Source organism: Triturus cristatus, chromosome 6 (genome assembly GCF_964204655.1).
Source record: "Triturus cristatus chromosome 6, aTriCri1.1, whole genome shotgun sequence".
Classification (NCBI taxonomy): domain Eukaryota; kingdom Metazoa; phylum Chordata; class Amphibia; order Caudata; family Salamandridae; genus Triturus; species Triturus cristatus.
The window spans coordinates 693,116,934-693,136,293 of record NC_140589.1 but is presented as its reverse complement, the minus strand read 5'-3'; the positions used below and the strand labels follow the sequence as shown (position 1 = coordinate 693,136,293).

Genomic DNA, 19,360 nt, shown 5'->3' with positions numbered 1-19,360 from the left:
GCCATTGTTGTTCGCCCTCGCCCTTGAGCCATTGGCGGCGTGGATACGCTGGAACCCGGATATACGGGGACTTAGATGGTCGCCCGAACACGAGGACCGCATTTCGCTATATGCTGATGACATCCTGTTGTATCTTGCCTCGCCCACGAAATCACTGATAGTGGTCTGTGACGTTCTTACATCTTTCGGTAGGAATTCGGGTCTCGTCATCAACTGGAGTAAATCGTATTTATATGTTCTGAGTGGCGAGGTTCCACCGATCCCGCGAACTTTGCAAAGGTTGGTCGCACACTGCTCGTCACACCAGCAACTTGCTGGTGTGACGAGCAGTGTGCGACCTACTCTTCCACGATCCCGCGAACTTGTTCAATCCAGATCGCTCAGCAGGGCTTCGTGTATCTGGGGATCTTTATCTCCACGGACTCCGCTTTGCGGTATGAGAGGAACCTGCTCCCCCCCCTGGCGCGACTGCGGCGGGATGTAGAGGGCTGGCGGAGGCTGCCGCTCTCCCTCGTTGGGCGCGCTGCCTTGTTCAAAATGATGTCTCTTCCCCGGTTCCTCTACGCATTGCAGAATACTTTAGATTGGGTACCGGCCAAATACTTTTGGGAGATCGAAAGCCTCCAACGAACGTTGTTGTGGGACGGGCGGCCTCGAATAGCAATTGCTAAGTTGACGCTTCCATGGTATGATGGGGGTATTGCGCTTCCAGACATCTGACGCTACTATTGGGCCACCCAGCTGAGCGCGATTAATCATGGTCTCTATGGCCCTGCCCTCAGCCCTGGTTATGCCATGGATAGGTGGTTGCTGCGTGGTGGTAACTATCACAGGGCGTTGTACTCGCGGTCTCTGGACTCGTCCCTCACGGGGCCTACTGGGGTGGCGGTGCGTGTGTGGAAGATGGCAACTGACTCGCTGGGCTGGAAGGATAGTCTCACCCTCGCTACCCCGCTGTTTGAATCTGAAAGATTGGGCAGGCTTTGGCATACGAAAGGTTTTGACAAATGGGACCTGATCGGCATCTCCAGGGTCGGAGATGTGCTGATTAAGGGGAGGGTGAAGTCCTTTGAAGAGTTGCAGAAGGAGTATGAGCTGGGGGCTTCCGAGTTTTTCCGCTATGTTCAGGTGCGTCATGCCCTCCGGTCAGTCCTCGTGGAGGGTGAGAAGGTGCCTGAGTCTTCTCCTTTGGAGGACCGGATCCTTGATGGCCATAGGCCTGAGAGCACGATCTCGCTCATCTACAAGAAATTGATAAACGTCCGGGCGGATACGCTTCTGGGGCTGCGGGACCAGTGGACTAGGGATGGACTCGAGTTGGATGATGAGGATTGGCAGTCTGCTGTTTCCTCTCCCAAGGAGGTTGCGATCCCGTCGCGTCTGAGGCTGGTGCAGCTCAAAATACTGCATCGAGTGTATGTGACGGGGCCAGGGCTGGTTCATATGGGATTCTCTGAGGGAGGCCTATGTAGGAGGGGATGCGGTATGGTGGGTACTTTCCTGCATATCATCTGGGAATGTGGTGTCATCGCCGAATTCTGGAGGAGAGTCCATGCAGTGATGGGGGAGGTGACGGGCATTGCTATGCAGCCGGAAGCGCGGTGTTGTCTCCTGAATGTCTGGGGGCCCACTGATCACGATGCGGCACAGACCCTATGGGTGACTCTGGGTAATATGGTCGCTAAGAGAGATATAGCGCGATTGTGGGGCTCCGTGGGGCCCCCCACATTGACCGCGTGGAAAGAAAATATGGATTGGAGTATGCTCAGGGAGAAGACAGTGTATTGCGCTAGAGGCCGCCCTCGGAAGTGGCACGCCATCTGGGGGCGGTGGAATCAATATAGGGGGGGAATATGTCTTGCCCCTGATTTGGATCCCCCCGAGGAACAACTTTCTTCTTGACATTCTTTCCAGCTCAGTATATAAGATGTGATGATTAATTGACTGCTTGGGCCTCTGCTGTCCCCCTTCTTTCTCTTATCATAGAACTGTGACTGTTAGATGATTGGGGTCCGACCTCCCCTGGGGGGCTTTCACCATGGGCATTCAGTGTTTTTGCCTTGCTGGGGTTTGTTGTGTGTTTGTGTTTATTTAAAAATGGAATCTTTTCACTGCTCCTTTAATGCAATGTGGACGCTTCTTTGCCCTTCTCTGTCGAAGCTGCCGAACCTCCGGGTTGTCGGCTGAATAGCTGTGTCCAGACTCTTGAAGAAATAAAGGTTTTTTTAAAAAAAGAAAAAAAAAATGGCATATTCAAACATGGTATTGGATTCCCACTCACAATTAAGATGGTTTAAGGTGCCTGGAGACTTTCCCATCCAAACTTGATCATGGGTTACTATGTACAGTTAAGATGAGTTTATAATACCGAAGACTTTTTTAAAGCCATAGTTCCAATGGCCTGTTTATATGCCTGCAGTGTCTGATGGTTGGTTACAGCAGAGGCATTGCAAGCCAACAGAGGCTATGAGGCTGCAGGTGCTAAGAAGCTACAATCATCAAAGTGGGTCCTCAAGGGATACCAATATTTAAGTGCCTACTCCTATGAATGCCTGTTGCAATCAAAATGTCCATGTTTGATTGATTGATTGATTGAGGTACTTATAGAGCGCAGCTATCACCCTACGGGCATCTTGGCGCTTGCATTGGGAACCCGTCCTGGTTTTTCCCTGTAAGATAACCCGTACTGGGCATCCCCAAGGTGAAAGCCAGGCATCCCGCCGCGGGGGGCCGTTGTGGAGATTAAGCAGGCTTGTTGCCCAGAGCTGCATAGTGTGAACTCGTGCTTAGAGTGGGCACCGAAGCGAGAATTATCGAGTCCATGGACAATTGGGTTCTGGACCTTGCCGCGTCGGGAATCGAACCCAGGTCCCGGGTCTGATCTCTGCTTCAGGGTATGCCTCCTCTAACCAGTGAGCTACACTTCTCACCCACGAGACCTGATCCATTCACTGAATCTAATAGCCTGTAGTAGCAGTCGTGGCAAAAGGACTTCAGAAATCTCTGGAGCTTAATTGGCTTCAGAATCACAATAGCCATCATCACTCAATGAGACACTGGTCTAAAGGAAAAAGGGTACATTCTTCATATCGTGTCCTAAGTGATATAACCTCCCACAATCTCAGTGGGCCATATTGGGATCATCCTAGCAGTGTAGGCTTACCACACCTCATTGGTTTGGGATGTTTATTGCAGATCCTCTGCTTCTACCAAAGAAGTTGTTTTCACTTCTGTTCTGGCCAGCTAGGCTATAAGATATTCATAGGTGCTTAATTCACTGAGACTACCTCCATATGTTTCCACTACTGGAACTGATTTCTTATGCTCGTGTCAGCGATCACTGCTACTTCTTTTTCATGGTCATTCTTGACACTGCTACACTATTTCTCACCATGAGTTAATGTTTAAAGCATTAACAATGGGAGCCCACATTAGATAGCTCTCTGGCCTGGAGCAGCAGAGTTTCTTCTGTAGTCCTGGTGGCTCAAGGGTGGCAGTTTGCACCTAAAACTTGAGATCTTCTGGTGGGAAATTGAGATCAATCAAGTCAGGTACCAGGAAAAAAAATCATAAACCCAGCTGAATGAAGAAGAGAGTATATTTTTAGTGCCTTTAATCTAGGCCATCCATAAAAGGGAAGAAAACCTAGCATCAACTGGGTGGCAAGAAACATGTTAACAAATCTAATTCAATGTGTGGGTTAATTGCTATGCAGTGCTCATTGCAGAGCCCAAAACGGGAGCTCAAAGATGTTCACCGGAAGTAGAATAAACCCATGCAAATCAGGCAGCTATCTTCAGATAGATATCAGAGTTCTGCTCAGGCAGCCAAACTGTTTTGGTCAACCTTTTGTGTTCATCTCCATGCATGGATTGAATGTATTTTGCAAATTGAAACGAGAGATGTGGATTCTGAGGTGAGATTTGTGGATTCTGAGGTGAATCTCCAAGGACCATTTAAGTACAGGGAATCAAAGCAATCAATATCTATTGATTCATGTGCGGTATGAACGGTGTCCCCTCTGAGTTACAATCAGGAGATACCTGAGTTGAATGGAACTAAGATATGTAAACAACATGACCCTATTTACTGTAACTGCAGTTATGGTGCAGATCCCTAATTAGGGCATTTGCCATGTTTCCTATATGTGGGTGTTACTTGGATCCCACATTCTGCTGGTGTACAAAGATGGAATGATACCATTGGGCATATGGTGCACCCATGCCGTTGATAAACAGTCTATCCTGCTCACAGACCAAGGTTCAATATGATCAACTGATAACTGCATTGCACACTCCATCAAACCTTAGATCAGCAAAATGCGTGTTTTATTCTGAGCAGTTTTTGACCTTCCATCAGCAGAAGTATATTAACTAAGGATCTGATTTAGGAGTTGGTGGAAGGAGTAATGGTAGTCAGGGTGCCGGAGGACTTCATATCCGCCTCACTGCTGTTGCTCCACCGGATAAAATTAGAGATGTCAACTGGCCCAGTGGACAACTCTATACATTGGCATAAACCGCCATCATGGTAGTTGCTCTCAATGAAGCAAATGTTTGATGGACAGCTCCATCAAACTTAACAGCCTTCTGTTTTTTCAGAAAGAAACTCCCAAAGTAGAATGGTTTTTTTTTCTCTCCCTCACTGCCAGGATATATCTGGTGGTAATAGACAGTAAAAAAGCCTTCTGACTATTCACTCTAAATAGGACAAACAGTCCTCCAACAGCCCTTACTTCCCTGGGCCATTGGAGGAAGGTTTATGCCACCAAGAGTTTGACGGAGAGGGTACTCCATCTCTGTTGCTACAGGGGACCTTCTCCGCCAAACTCTAAATCAGCCCCAAAATATATACCAGTGTTGGCAGAAGCATGTGACATGTGGCACATTACCTTGCAAGCAGGGTACAGGCATGGGTGGTGGCAGGTAATATGTTTTGCCATCCTACTGCAGACACACAGAGCCCGCCATCACCACCCATCTATGTTTAAGGGTTTTACGTACATGGTAGACAGTAATTAGGGTACCTACAAAGTCCATATTCTGGCGTTAGAGGAATTCCAAATTGACCTAACCATTCACATTACGTTGCAAGCATAGTACAGGCATGGGTGGTGGCAGGTAGTATGTTTTGCCATCCTACTGCAGATAAACAGAGCCCGCCATCACCATCCATCTATGTTTAAGGGTTTTACGTACATGGTAGAGAGTAATTAGGGTACCTACAAAGTCCATATTCTTGCGTTAGAGGAATTCCAAATTCACCTAAACATACATTCTGAATTACAACTCCTGGAGAAATTCCTTGTTCATCATACCCCTCCTTCTGACATTTCACTAGCTAAAAGCTGACTTAAGTTCTGGGCAATTTTGGGGTACAAAACAAACAAAAATGGAATGTGGGCCTCAGTAATATATTACTAAAGTTATAATGAGGGCATGTGTTTGTAACTTTTTTGATTATCCGAATCCTATATGGGATTCATAGATTTAAATCTAATGTTGAATTATTTTTTCAATGCCATCTATAGTCAGGATACTGAAAAAGAAAAGCTACTGTGAATTTCAATCCTTACACTATTATGCTATGTATTTGTTTAGACAAACCATGTTGATCAACGGCTAGATAATATACTACTCAAAACAATCACAGATCTTGAAAATTGTAGGCTACATTTTATAATAAAATGATTTGTTTGTGTATAAAGCCACATACTGCACTTTTACATGTTCAAGGCACTGTAAACAACAGATATTACTATTACCCAATTTGTTGGTAGTTAGTTTACTGACATCAGAAGAAAGGGAAGCTGTTAGTCTTCCGACTTAGTGAGGACATTTCTCTCATTGCATCAATCTGTGACTTCACTGTCCTGTTATGAAAGTTGTGAATGGAATTTCGAAATGATTATGTTGGATAAAAAATGAACACGCTATCAAGCAATAGTTCCTAAATTCTGATCAATTTGATTGATAGCCTTTTTTGGTTAAAATTAGAGGTATGTTCAGTTATATTTTACCGTTTCCCTCACCTTAACTGAGAAGAAAGCAAAAATAAATTGATACATATACCCCTCCAATGCATTGCCCCCTTCTTGTAAATCTAGTTAGCATTATGATATGGATTCAGAGCATAATTTCTTTGTCCAAGTAGATAGGTAGAATATAGTGAGACAGAAGAAGGTCAATTCTTGTTGGGATTGTGCTTTATAAAGTAATAACTGAACGTTTGATGTTTGATACACCTTCACTGACACTACATTCATATACACATTTCTCTTCTGTATTACAGAAATCAAAAATCTCCACCTATGATAAGATGTGGGCCTTTATGAACAGCAGAAGCCAATCAGTCCTTGTCAAAAGCATTGAAGAAGGCATCCAGCGGGTTCTCACATCTGACTATGCCTTTCTAATGGAGTCAACCACCATTGAGTTTGTCACGCAGCGCAACTGTAACCTGACACAGATCGGAGGCCTTATTGACTCCAAAGGGTATGGAGTTGGAACACCTATGGGTAGGTCATGTCAATCATTTGATCTTTGTTTATAACTCTAATCTGCCAGGGGTGAAGTTACTGTGGATCTCTGTTCATAATTACAGTAATTCATAGGTGTATTGAATATTGAAATTCTATCTATCTATCTATCTATCTATCTATCTATCTATCTATCTATCTATCTATCTATCTATCTATCTATCTATCTATCTATCTATCTATCTATCTATCTATCTATCTATCTATCTATCTATCTATCTATCTATCTTGTCTATCTCTAACAAACACAATCCTTGTCAGAGTGAACCACTAATGTCACTAATTAAATCTGTGCCTAACCGTCTGGTAGCTTGTCAGCTTAACTTAGAGGCAAAGTGTAAAGTATTTATGCAGCACTCAAACAGTAATAACGTGAAAACACAACACCACAAAAATCCCAAACCAATTTAGAAAAATACATTTCATTGTAATAAATACATTGACACCAAAATGACAAAAATGCAGTTTGTAGAACTGGAATTATGATTTCCAACTTTAGATGAAAATAGCTCAAAAAAGCACAAAGTGCCACATTCGTGGGTATCTGGTTATGTGCTGAACCAAGTGAAAGTCACAAGTTCAGGCCAAATACAATTGAGCGTGGGTTGGATACAGGGACCAGGTTTGCCCTGGTGAGGAGTGTACCTTCTCAGAGTCCAAGTCCATGGTAGGAGACTTGAAAGGAGCTTCACATTGACAGGGTTGAAAAGAGGTAGTTGCTGGCGTAAGGAGCAAGTTGCTGTTGAAGCTTCCTGTTAGTGGTTGATGCTGGTGGCCACTGCTTGGTGCAAAGAGAAGCTTGTCACTGGAGCTGGTGGGGGATGCTGCGGTTATTGCTGGTGCGGACAGTATTCATTGATACGAAGGAGAGGTCGTAGCTGGAGCTTCACTTTCACTGGCATCATGGACGGTCGTTCCTTGGCGAGAAGAGTCCATGCATGGTCACAAGGAGCCCAAACCATCTAGATTTTTACCTGTAGCTTGGTCTTGAGAGAGGAGCAGTACACTCTGATGCCAACTGAGGGTCCAAGACCTTGGGGCACCTCTTGGGGATCATGAGAGCAGAAGTCTGCAGCAAGGCTTAAGCAGGTCCAATTGGTGCTGATCAGCTGGGCAGTTTCAGGGAGCCCTCTGGAAGCTTGTTGTGTTCCTGTAGCACAAACAGGAGGTCCCTTGGAGTCACTTCTGGGAATCATGGGTCCAGGTAAGCAGGGCTAGTCTTCCTTCTTCAGACAACAGGGCAGTCCTTCTTCTGAAGTTTTCACAGGTCCAGGGGTATTCTAATGAGAGGTACTGAGGGTGCTATTTATATACTCAGTGCCAGCTTGCGGGTGGGGGAATGCCTCCTTTGTATAGCCTCCCCCTTTCCTAGACTTGGCTAAAAAATGTCTAGGGCAACAAGGGGCTGTCAAGGTTCTGTGTGGGCTGCATTTCTCAGTGACAGTCAGGAAGGGGTGAGCATAGCCATGAGACTACTCATAATATGCTCAGTACAACCCCCACAGGATATCTTTCTCAGGAGACGAACACCCTGACTAACACCCAAGGCCCTTTATGTCCCCATGTCTGGAAGGGTTACACATCACATCTCAGAAGGGTATATTTGGGTTAGGTGTAAAAATGCTAACTTTCTAAAAGTAGCATTTTCATAATCATAACTTAAAATGTGAGTTTACCAATAGAGGATTTTAAATTACAATTAATTTTTGTGGAATATGCATTTCTGTATCTGCTCCCAAACTGAAGTTATCACCATGTAAGAGATACCCTTACAACAGGGAAAAAATACTTAAGGTGTTTTTCACTATCGGGACATGTGAATCCTAAATAACATGTCCTAATTTATAAATAACATGCACCCTGCACTATGGGTGGTGTAGGTCTACCTTAGTTGTGACCTAGAAGGATTAAAAGAAAGAAGGTTCAGGCATGGCAAAAGGTTTACTTTGCCAGGTCGAAATGGCAGTATAAAACTGTGTTACAGTATGAAGTAGCAGGACTCAAACATGTTTTTCAGTGCTACTTTAGTGGGTGGCACAATGCGTGCTGCATCCCACTAGTACCATTTAATTTGCAGGCTCTCGGTGCATGTAGTACCAGTTGCTATGGGCTTATAAGTAAATTAAATATACCATATAGCTTAGGCAAATTTTACCTTGTTTAAGGGAAAGGCGCAAGCACTTTAGCAGTGGTTAGCAGGGGTAAAGACCTAATGGCAACAAAAACAAGTTGTGTAAATACCGGGGAGTGAAGGCAAAGAGTCTGTGGGAATACCACGCCAAGGATGCCCAGTCTAGCCGTAATGTGCATGTCTGTTCACAAGCCTGGTGAATAGATGTACTAACCTAGTGTACCAGTTCAAGAAACCCACTATGTGTGACTTTTTCCAGGGGAAAAAGACAGGTTTCACCCAATGGAGTGTTTCTTGTTGACCTCTGGGGCTAGGGTGTTCTTACCTTGCCCACACATGAATCCGATGAAATGGTTCTCCAAATGAAGTTTGTGAACCTGAAGAACCTATTAATGGACTATCTGTGGAGCTTCAGGGCTAAAATGATCAGATTTTCCCAGTCAGTCATATTCTAAATCCAGATTAAAATGTTGTTTTTTAATCCGTTAAATGAGTAAACTATCAACACAGAAAAGCAACGTTTAACTAGGAATATTTCGAAAAACACTGGACAGATTTACATCAAATTATGGAAGGCACAGAAGGCAGTGCCTTCTGACTGTATGCTAAATTGAGTACAGGTGCATTGGATGTATTTTTATTGATCTTTTGGCAAGCATCTCCTATGGTCGCTTCAACAGAAATACACATTTTACAATCTACCCTTTCCCGTCCTGCACCCGAACAAACATTCCAAAAACATTCCTTTATTTTTCTGCAAACTTTATTGCAGATTCATGGACATTATTATTAGCACTCACACAGCCATACATCATTTATGGACAGATTTGTTGCAGACCTGTTTATCAGTATTTCCCAATGTACATAACATTCTATGAGACTTAGGACCTGATATAGATCCTAGTGGGCAGGTTAATCCATCACAACGGTGACGGATATCCCATCTGCCAAAATATAAATCCCATTATATCCTATGGGATTTATATTTCGCTGGACAGGATATCTGTCACCATTGTGATGGAGTAACCCGTCCGCCAAGAACTAAATCAGGCCCTTAGGGTCCAATTATTTAAATACTGCAAAATACAGAACAAATTATATCCAATTTGCTCCTGACTTCTAATCCTCAAATCCCCATTTGTGGCCCAAAAAAATTAGGGTCATAGACAATATTTTATTTTCAAGTTCCTCATTTCCTGCAGTAACTTAAGTCATGGGATCAGGTTTGAAATACTTCGTTTTAGTAAATGTGTATTGTGTGTTAAGCTGGATACAGCTCGTTTCAACTTTTCAGACCACATTTTATGTAAATAAGTATCCTTTTTTGTTTGATTATTTAAAATCTTACAATAATACAAATTCGTATAATAAACCATTATATACAATTATAAAACAACAAATCTTAAAAATTCTGTACATCTTTTGAATTAGATATATATGATAAAATGTGTTACATTAAAGATCCACAAAATATGATAGTTATTCGTTTTCTGTTTTATGCTCATCTAATTTTTTCCATACTTTCATTAAAAATGTTACCAAAGCAGAATTCATGAGTATATCGTCTGAAGAAAAACATAGTATCAAGGCCTGTCTACACAAACCATATTTTATGTGTGTTTTGTAGTTGAGTGAACTCATATTTGACCCAGTAAATAAACGAGAGTTGACCCAGTGGTCCTGATTTTTAGAGCTATTTGTATGTGTGAGTTATACTTTCTTTCACAGATAATCTTATTTGCAGATTATTAATTCACAACAGTAGATATTGCAATTGCAGCTAAATGTATGAGAAGGAATTTAGATTCAGTGGATGAGGAGTAGGCATTCCTGGCTGGAAATGCCCGCGGGATTTGTGAACATTCAAAAATATTTACACTTGTAGGTCTTTGCAGGATGGTTTCTCAAATTCTTCCACCCTAGAAAAGGTTAAAGACTCACTCTTGTCACAGGAAGGAGTGAATCTTTTTCCAGTGTGGGGTGGGGAAGAGATACTCCCCAAAATATGTGCCCATGTGGGAGAAGCACTTTGTCCATGTGGAGAAACAAACTCACTGTAGAGGAGAAAAAGAAAAGCAAATTAGGTACTTGTGCTTCCAATCCTCTCATGTGAAAATATACCTGTGCTTATTTTACATGAGAAAATGAAATTCACAACTATGTTCCTGGTGTGCGCCTGGAAACCTTTGACTGAAAAAGATTTTCTTTCATAGCCTGGAAAACAGTTGTGGACGTCAAGGGGCTTATTTACAATCCCCTTGCGCCACTTTTGCGTCATTTTTAACATGGTAAAAGTGACGTATGGGTGGCGCAAGGGCTTGTAAATAAGCCCCCAAGTCTGCTTTTATGCGAGTCCCCTAATGATGTCCTGTGTGCAGTATTGGACAGGTCAATTGGGCACTCTCCCACTGCCACATGGGCCAGTTAGTAAAGGTCAGTTTGCTGTCTGTTTTTTGTTGTTGGCCTGAGGGCCGTGACAGGACAAAATAAAATTGGCCCGCACACTGGCACTTTTAAACAAGCCCATATGGCATTGCCAAATCGCCCAACGGGCTAGTCCAACACTGCCTGCATTTTGTTTTAAAGAAAAAGCCAACAATAAACAATCAATTTTGAGGCAGCCATTTACCTGAATTGGATTGTAGTGGCTAATGTATTATGTGCCATGAAGTTGCTTATATTGGCAGTGCCCTTTTAATGATTTGAGACATCAGGAACTGGCTGTGATGAAAGCATGCAATACATCATTCCATGATAGCTGTGTTTCTCACTTGCCACAATGTAATGAGATGTAGCTGATTATGTAGTTCTAATAGTCATGAAAGTCTTTGATCTAAGAAGTCGTAAAGTGTACAGAAGGTGTATCATGGAAGACATGAGAATGCAAATGCGTTTTGTGCTGGTCTTGGTGGCACCTTTGTTGGTGCTCTGTATGTTTTTGCCTTATTTTTAACAGCTATCATTCTTGGGGAAATTCGCTAACACAATATAGGTGTTAGTTTGAGTCCTCACTTTTATGTTTGTGGTTCAAAAGGTCACACTGAGAAATGCAGAGATGTTGCCCACAGATGGACCACTTTCCGTGATATGGCCAGATAACTTTGAGTAGTTTGGGTAATGCTACAAACCTCACTTTGGGGTTGATCCTCTTAGCTTCATAAATATCATTCTTGCACACGGAAATTCCCACCCCTGTTTCTGTGAATCAGAATTGGCAGGCTGTCCCAAAACAAAAATGTACTCATGAGCTATAAGATTCTGCCAGCGCTAGTCAATTTCCATTTTGCAATTGAATTGTATATCTGAAAAGCACACTAAATACACTTACAGGGAGAGAAGGGCCAGATAACCTCCAAACTTAATTGGGCGGAGGATAAAGAGTCATCATAGAGAAAGAAGGAAAGAATTTATTTTCGCAAATGGACATTCATACATGTGGAAATTTGTATCGGGTGTAAATTGTGCATGCAGATATTCTAAGGGCGTAATATTTCAGTAAATCTGAGGCGTTTGTAGATTTCCAGGAGTGCTCCTGAAATTCTCACAGAACACTAAGACAATTGAAATTTACTCCACACATAGGACTAACCTAGGGGAATAAATCACCGACCTTCATTCCTTTACGTTTGATATTTGGGTCCGTGTATGCAAGGGGGCATTTGAAGATTATCGATGAATTAATTTGGAAACAATTTGTAACCATTGGTAATAATGATGCAACAGATTTAGACTATAAATAAACATTTTGGGGCAGATTTACTACTTCTGGAGCATCTCTGCTAATCAGCAGGGATGCGCGATAAGAGTTGTGACGCATCTGCCCACCCGTGCGCCACCACTGCTGCGCCGCATTTACAATCGGGTGCACCGTGGCGCACAGATGGGCAGATGCGTGTCACATCCCCCCCGCGGAAAGGCGGCGCATTGCTGGAGTTGCGTTGCAAGCGCGACGCAGCTCCAGCAAGGCTCAGGGTGCCCCAATCCCTAACATACTACGTCAATCCTTATGCCTGCTTCAAGCAGGCGCAGGATTTTGACGCAGCATGGCCGTAAAATCTTGTAGATTTCACTCAGCCACTTTTCGGAGGCGTTCCTACGCCGGAACGACCCCCCCTTGTGCAGGAATGCCCACATGTGGCACAGGGCTTTACAACGTGACGCATCGCCCTAGATGGGTCACGTTGTAAATAGCCCACAGCATGGCGCTGGCTTTGCGCTGCCGCTGCGTCACAAAAGTGACGCCACGGCGGCGCAAATCTGGCGTAAGGGGCTTGTAAATTTTCCCCTTTATATTTTAGCAAGTTTAGCAACGTGAACCCATGTATGTAGATGTGCAGCTATATTGCTTAACATCACCTAATTATGTTTGAGTAAGGTCTAATTATTCATGAAAAATCTGTCGGAAATCAAATAGCCTGATCGAGGCACATCAGGCTTGTATTAACGTACTAATTTAAATGGTTTGCTACACACATCAATGAACCATGCTTCCTATTAGCACATGGATAATGTTGGATCAAAAGTAACAGGAAGCCATTTTGATGTTGTCTGGAAAAATCATACTTCTAAAGCAAATGTCCCCTGTGTTTGAGGTTTATTTGCATAATATTGAGGAAGGCGCACAGAGGAGATTCATAATATAGCCATGTGCACACCACTTATATAGCAAACAAGGAAAGCTGAACTGCTTTCAAGAGCTATTACAGGCGTTAAAGAAAGTAAAAGGAAATAGTGCGTCTTATGTCAAACTCAGACAGGAGGAGGCCCATATGTACCCATTCAGGCTCAAACAGTTACCGAGAGGTGGCACAGAGTCTCTGCTAGGGGATATGTTAGTCCACTGTCCTGCCCTAACCATGCACCGATTCTTTTTTCCTAGATTTAAGATTTCTCATTAGTTTTTGAGACTGATAGACATATGTGAAAAATGCAGCACTTAGCTGCAGTCACGATATAATGCAGCAGATTTAATGTTCTAGTTTACAGAAATTAAGTTATAAAAAAGAAAAATGTGAACAAATAGTACACAGGAATGTATGAACCTCAAATATTTTTTTTCTGGCAAGCCTCACTTATGTCGTGCAAAAACTAAAACATGATACAAATATCGTGCACTTCTGTGAGATTCAGCATTCCTGCCAAGATCATGGCTTTGCAATGTTGCTAACACCACATACCCTCTCTTCTCACTATTTTGCATAGAAGAGTCATTTGGCCTTCATTTCCGTCGTGAGTTCTGAGTTACTCAAAAAGGAAAATATACTCAAGTTATGCCGTTGGGTAAAGGTGCTGATCATCAAGCTTCTATCTACTTATTTTTAGAACAGGAGATAAAAGAGAAAGTAAAAGGAAATGTTATTTTTATATTTGGGGAAAATTACTGAGGGGCTTATTTATGAGCCCTTGCGGCGCTGGTGCATCACTTTTTGTCACACACCGGCGGCGTAAAAAATCTGCCACGTTGCACCCTGTTTACAAAGTGACTCATCTATGCAGCTGCATCACTTTGTAAACCCCTGCGCCACATTATACCTGCGCCAGGTATAATGTATGCAGGGTGAGTGTTACTCCGCCGAAAGCCTCATACAAGGAAGAGGTGTGGCGCCGCGGCCAGGGCGACTGACTCCGGAATCTGGGGATCACGTTTCGATCCCCGGCGCCGGTGGCAGATTAGCCCTGCACCATGTGACTCTGGGCAATAGCTTGCTTAATCTTCTCAACGGCCCTCAGCGCCTAGAGACCCTTACGGGTGATTGTTTGCGCTTTACAAACGTGGATTATTATTACAGTGTGGATAGAAGTGGCACATTGAAATTCAAAAGATTTCGGTGTACCACTTCTGTAACGCTACTGCGTCCATATCTTACACCTGCCTCATGGCAGGCGTAAGACTGACGCAGGCCCTTTCACATGGGGCTAGCCCCATGTGAAAGGAACATTGCTGGGGTTGTGTCACGCTTCCGACACAACTCCAGCAATGCGTCAGTTTTGCGCCGACAGATACTTCTGTCATTCCATGCGACATGATGCGTCATACAGTAAATATGACGCATCGAGGGTGTCGCAAGGATGGCGCACTGAGAAGTGTTGCGTCGCTGCTTTGTCACAGTGATGCAACACTTCACATAAATGAGGCCTTGAGTGAACAGAACCAATGTATAAGTGCAGGTTTGGGGGGAAAACTATGATTGTGTGCAGGGCAGGGAAAAGTGGAAACCTCTGCGAAGTACACAAAGTGCAATAGCTGGGAATATGCAAACCTACACTCACCTGATAAAAACTTTGCATAACCCGAAATTACAATGCAAATCACACCTCGGGAAAAAAAGTATGACCGTTCATAGGATATCATCGATATTTCGGTGTTTCTTCCTGAACTTCTTCAAATGAAGAGTTTGAACAAAACAAAAACACAAATATAATATTATTAACCACATCCTTCTCATTCATTAGCATTTCACCTACAGAAAATTAAGTCTGGGAAATTTGCTAAAAGTTCTCTGAGATAAAAATGTTTCTTTCCACAGAGCATGACAAGTCTGGATATTAGTACGAATTCTTTGTTGTTCCACAGGGCAAGAGAGGGCAACCTGCAATTATTGTCTTCAATTGAGATGCCAAGCAGATAAATTATAAGGGTGTGCTAGAAAAAAGCTTTAGCTACGCATTTAAATATTGTTTAAAATAGAGTGGTCCAAAGTTGTAATCACGCAGTGATGGTATTGAGAGTTATAATGTACTAATTCGTAAAATTGTAAAATTAGAGGTTTTTCCACTTACATCTGTGATTTATTTTGTAAGCGAAAACGTTTTATTGTACAACTTGCCTATTGAAAGTGATTTTCTGTCTTCACTCCGCAGGATATTTCACTTTTGTATTGAAACATAATCCGGCTAAAGTTGATTGTCTGAACGTTTTCAGAAAAAAAAGAGAAACTTAATAATACGTCTTCACTTAATTGTGAGAAAAGAAACTACAATAATTTATTTACATGGAAAATTCCTTTCCCTGCAAAATCTAATATCTATCTATCTATCTATCTATCTATCTATCTATCTATCTATCTATCTATCTATCTATCTATCTATCTATCTATCTATCTATCTATCTATCTATCTATCTATCTCTCTATATAGATGTTATTTCTACTTGGTATAGCACGACAAATCAAACCCGAAGGCATAGCTCGACGCTGGACCAACACAAAAAAACAGCATAACAGTTAAAAAAGCCAAGTGTTTAAATGTTGTTCCAACCGCCGTGTAAAATGGCCACGACTTAAAGCGGCTCCGTCCGAGCGCGCTCGTTTTCCGGCAATATCCGCCTCATTATCCTAGCTTTTCGGTGACCGGAGTCCACCCGGAGTGTCCTCGTCGAAGACGTGATCGAAATCGGCCAAGTATCGGCGGAGAATGAGGCACTCTTCCCGACAACGATTCTGACTGCAAGGGCTGGGATATGGAGGAGGGGCGCCCGATCGCATTACTTCAGTGAGCGTGGGCAGTATCTGGAGACTCCATTGAAACTCCGAAGCAGATGCGGCGATACTGCCCACGCTCACTGAAGTAATGCGATCGTGCATTCTCCAACAGCTGGCACACAGCACCCAACAGGACTTTCTGCCATAAAGCAAACAGAATTGATCCCGCCGGTGTCAGCAACCCCCAAAGTCCAGATGTTGAGCGCTCCTGCGCCTATAATGAACCGTCGACTCTCTGCCACCTTAGAATTGTAAAAAAGGTGTGATATATTATCAAGACAGCAGTGCATTATTTATTTGTCCTGAAGATGATGCCCTATACTTAATGTGGCATCGAAACGTCGTCGACACCCAAACACCCTATGCACTAGACTCAAGCTATAACACATTGTGCAACGGTGTTAAATGATTAATTTGTGTCTGTCTATACTGAGAACAACTGTACAGACCCATTTTGGCTTGCCTTTTGGCCAATTCTGTGTTCATTGTTCTGTCTTGTGTTCTGTTGGTCACGGCTGTGCCCACTTGTCATTTGAATGTTTTATTTGATACTACTTTTGAAAAATACTATGAAAATAAATTCTTGTCCGGCTGGACAAAAGACATACATTCTATTCTAAGTGTATGGTTATCTATCACACTGTATTCCTCCTGAATAGGGACCACTGTTCTCTATAACACACTATTAAGAGTGCGTCACAAACGACGCGGATATACTGGCTACCGCTTACAGTTCCCCTAAGGACAGGGAGCAGGTGGAGTCTAGATGTAACTTTGTCGAGGGGTAAGCCACACGGTGTATACTTGTTACATTGCCTTTACCATAGCCTAAGGGACACGGCGCAAAACTTTAAAAGCGGCCTCTATGCCGATCAGGACTACTGGTCCTCCTGCCTCTTTGATATCCCCTTGTTCACCTTAGCGATCAGGGGGTGGAGACGGACTGAGTGATACTCCGGAGGCCCCGGTGCCGTGTGCACAGTGCTCCGCTCCTCATGGACAGGACAGCTCAGGCGAGAGATTGGCTTGCGCTGTGGCGAATCTTGTATATCTGCTAACCTGAGCCGACTAGGCTGTTGATATAGTCAGACTATCCAGTACTTGCAGCGGTTAATTATCAACTGGGCACCCGTAGACTTTTCTCTAGAGACGGCAGAAGAACTACGATGGCCGGCGGAACAACTACTAAAGTCTCCACACAGGCCAAGATGGACAAATACGCCTAGACTAAGGGGGCCTGCCCAAGAGACAACGAAGCAAATGACCCACCGGTAAAGCAGCAAGGAGGCAACGGGTCATCGGAACTTACTCTCCAAGACATACTGACAGCCAGCACGACAGTGAGGACGTCACTGCAGCCCTGGATTGATTTTATGTCTGCTGAAGTATCCCTCATACGGGCAGACATGCATAATATGAACTCTAGAATCAAAGAAGTCGATTCTACCACTGGCTCCCTGGTCAAGTATACCTCGGCCTTACAAAAGAAGGTGAGGTGACTGAGTTACAGACCCGAAGTGACCGAATGGCGGACCTCCTGGACGAATATGAAGGGCATTCACTGTGCAACAATGTGAGAATTCTTGGGGTTCTGGAACGGGCCGAAGGACAGGCGGCGAACCTGTTCGTGGAAGACCTTGTCACAAAATATCTACAGCCCACGAGATTGTCCAAATTTTTCACGATCGAACGAGCCCATAGAGTACCCGGGGGCAGACCCAAGCCTGGAGCACCCCCAAGACCTATAGTGGCAAGAGTCTTCGACTAAAGGGACAGAGACATTATTTTACAAAAGGCTCGAATGGCACCGGCAATAGAACTTGAGAACAGCAGGGTGATCTTCTTTCCTGACTTTCCGATCAGGGTCCAGCGACAACGTCGTAGCTTCCTTGAAATCAAGAGAGCCTTACGTGAGAAGGACATCAAATACGCCATGCTCTTCCCTGCCAAATTGCGAGTGGAAGCAGAGGGAAATACATGGTTCTTCACCACTTCTGGTGAGGCATGGGACTGGCTCGACGGCTGGCGAGTCGCAGGGAAGAAGAACCATCAGAATTAGCGAGGGAGGCAGGAGCAGAGCTGATTAGAACAAGACGCGGGACCCGCACCAGGTGAAAGTCTGGCAACAGATGGTGTCCGAAAATAACTGGTCTGTATCCTTTATGGGGGCGATCCACTGCCCAGTATAACTTTTTCAGAAATGCTGCATGTCTTCGCCTCCAAGGGGGCATTGGACCTCCTGCAAGGCGAGAGGCTATCGATTAAATCTTACTAGACATTGGTCATTGGGTAATAAGTGTATGTTTTGGGGACTCTGGTCACTCAACCTTATGTTACAACATCTCATGATACTTATGGTAGAACGGGCGCAGGGTTGGCATGTGACCTAGCAGTATTGGGGTGGGCGATAGGCACTTTGCAATGTTGGGGTGGCTGGAGGTTCTGATTCTGCCATGCAGGGAGACAGGGAGGCAGGGAGGGGGAAACAGTTTTGGGATGTTGGGGGGATGGACTAAATATACTGAGAACATATGTTATATTCACGTATGACTGCACTGGGGCGCAGTTTGCCCCAAGCAAAGACACTATGGGGCAAGGTTTTTCTTTTTCTGTGTTTAATCAAAGTTTTGACACGGTTGAAATGACAGGGTATCTTAATGTCGAGGCACTAACTGCCCTAAAAGATCACTAACCGGTACGGGGACAGTTAGTCGAGAATGTGACGTATCCGCTGGGCCTCCCCTAAAAGATTGGACTGACGCACTGCATAGCCATGGGACTTCCGTTACCACTTGGATTTAAATTATTATCCTGGAATGTCAACGGTTTGGGGGACAAGTTGAAACGGGGTATAGTGCTTCAATATATCAAGAGACACTCACCTGACGTGATTTTGCTTAAAGAAACACGCTTATTGGGGAACGTATGCCAAGCTTTGACATGTTGGGGGTTCAAATTAGTGGTGCACTCGGCATTTGGATCTGGGTCGCGGGGAGTGGGGATACTGACCCGGAAAGATTTTCAGATGACGACCAACCGTGTCTGGACAGACAACCTGGGCAGGTTTGTGGCCATCTCAGGGAGCTGGGAGGGACATACGTCAAATCTAGTCTCTGTATACATTCCACCTGGCCTTCATGCCCTGGTCTTTAAGGACCTAGGCGACCTCTTACTCTCCCTTCCTGAGGGGCGACTCATAGTAGGGGGGCA

At 43.9% G+C, this 19,360-nt stretch overlaps 1 protein-coding gene across 1 annotated transcript in view; it reads left to right on the top strand.

The window, feature by feature from the left end:
• GRIK2 (glutamate ionotropic receptor kainate type subunit 2) overlaps positions 1-19,360 on the top strand; it is a 1,523,718-nt gene that overhangs the window by 1,262,771 nt on the left and 241,587 nt on the right. The window contains exon 14 of the mRNA XM_085611186.1: positions 6,292-6,517. Within this exon, the coding sequence (XP_085467312.1) occupies positions 6,292-6,517 (226 nt within the window). The remainder of the gene's footprint in view (positions 1-6,291; positions 6,518-19,360) is intronic.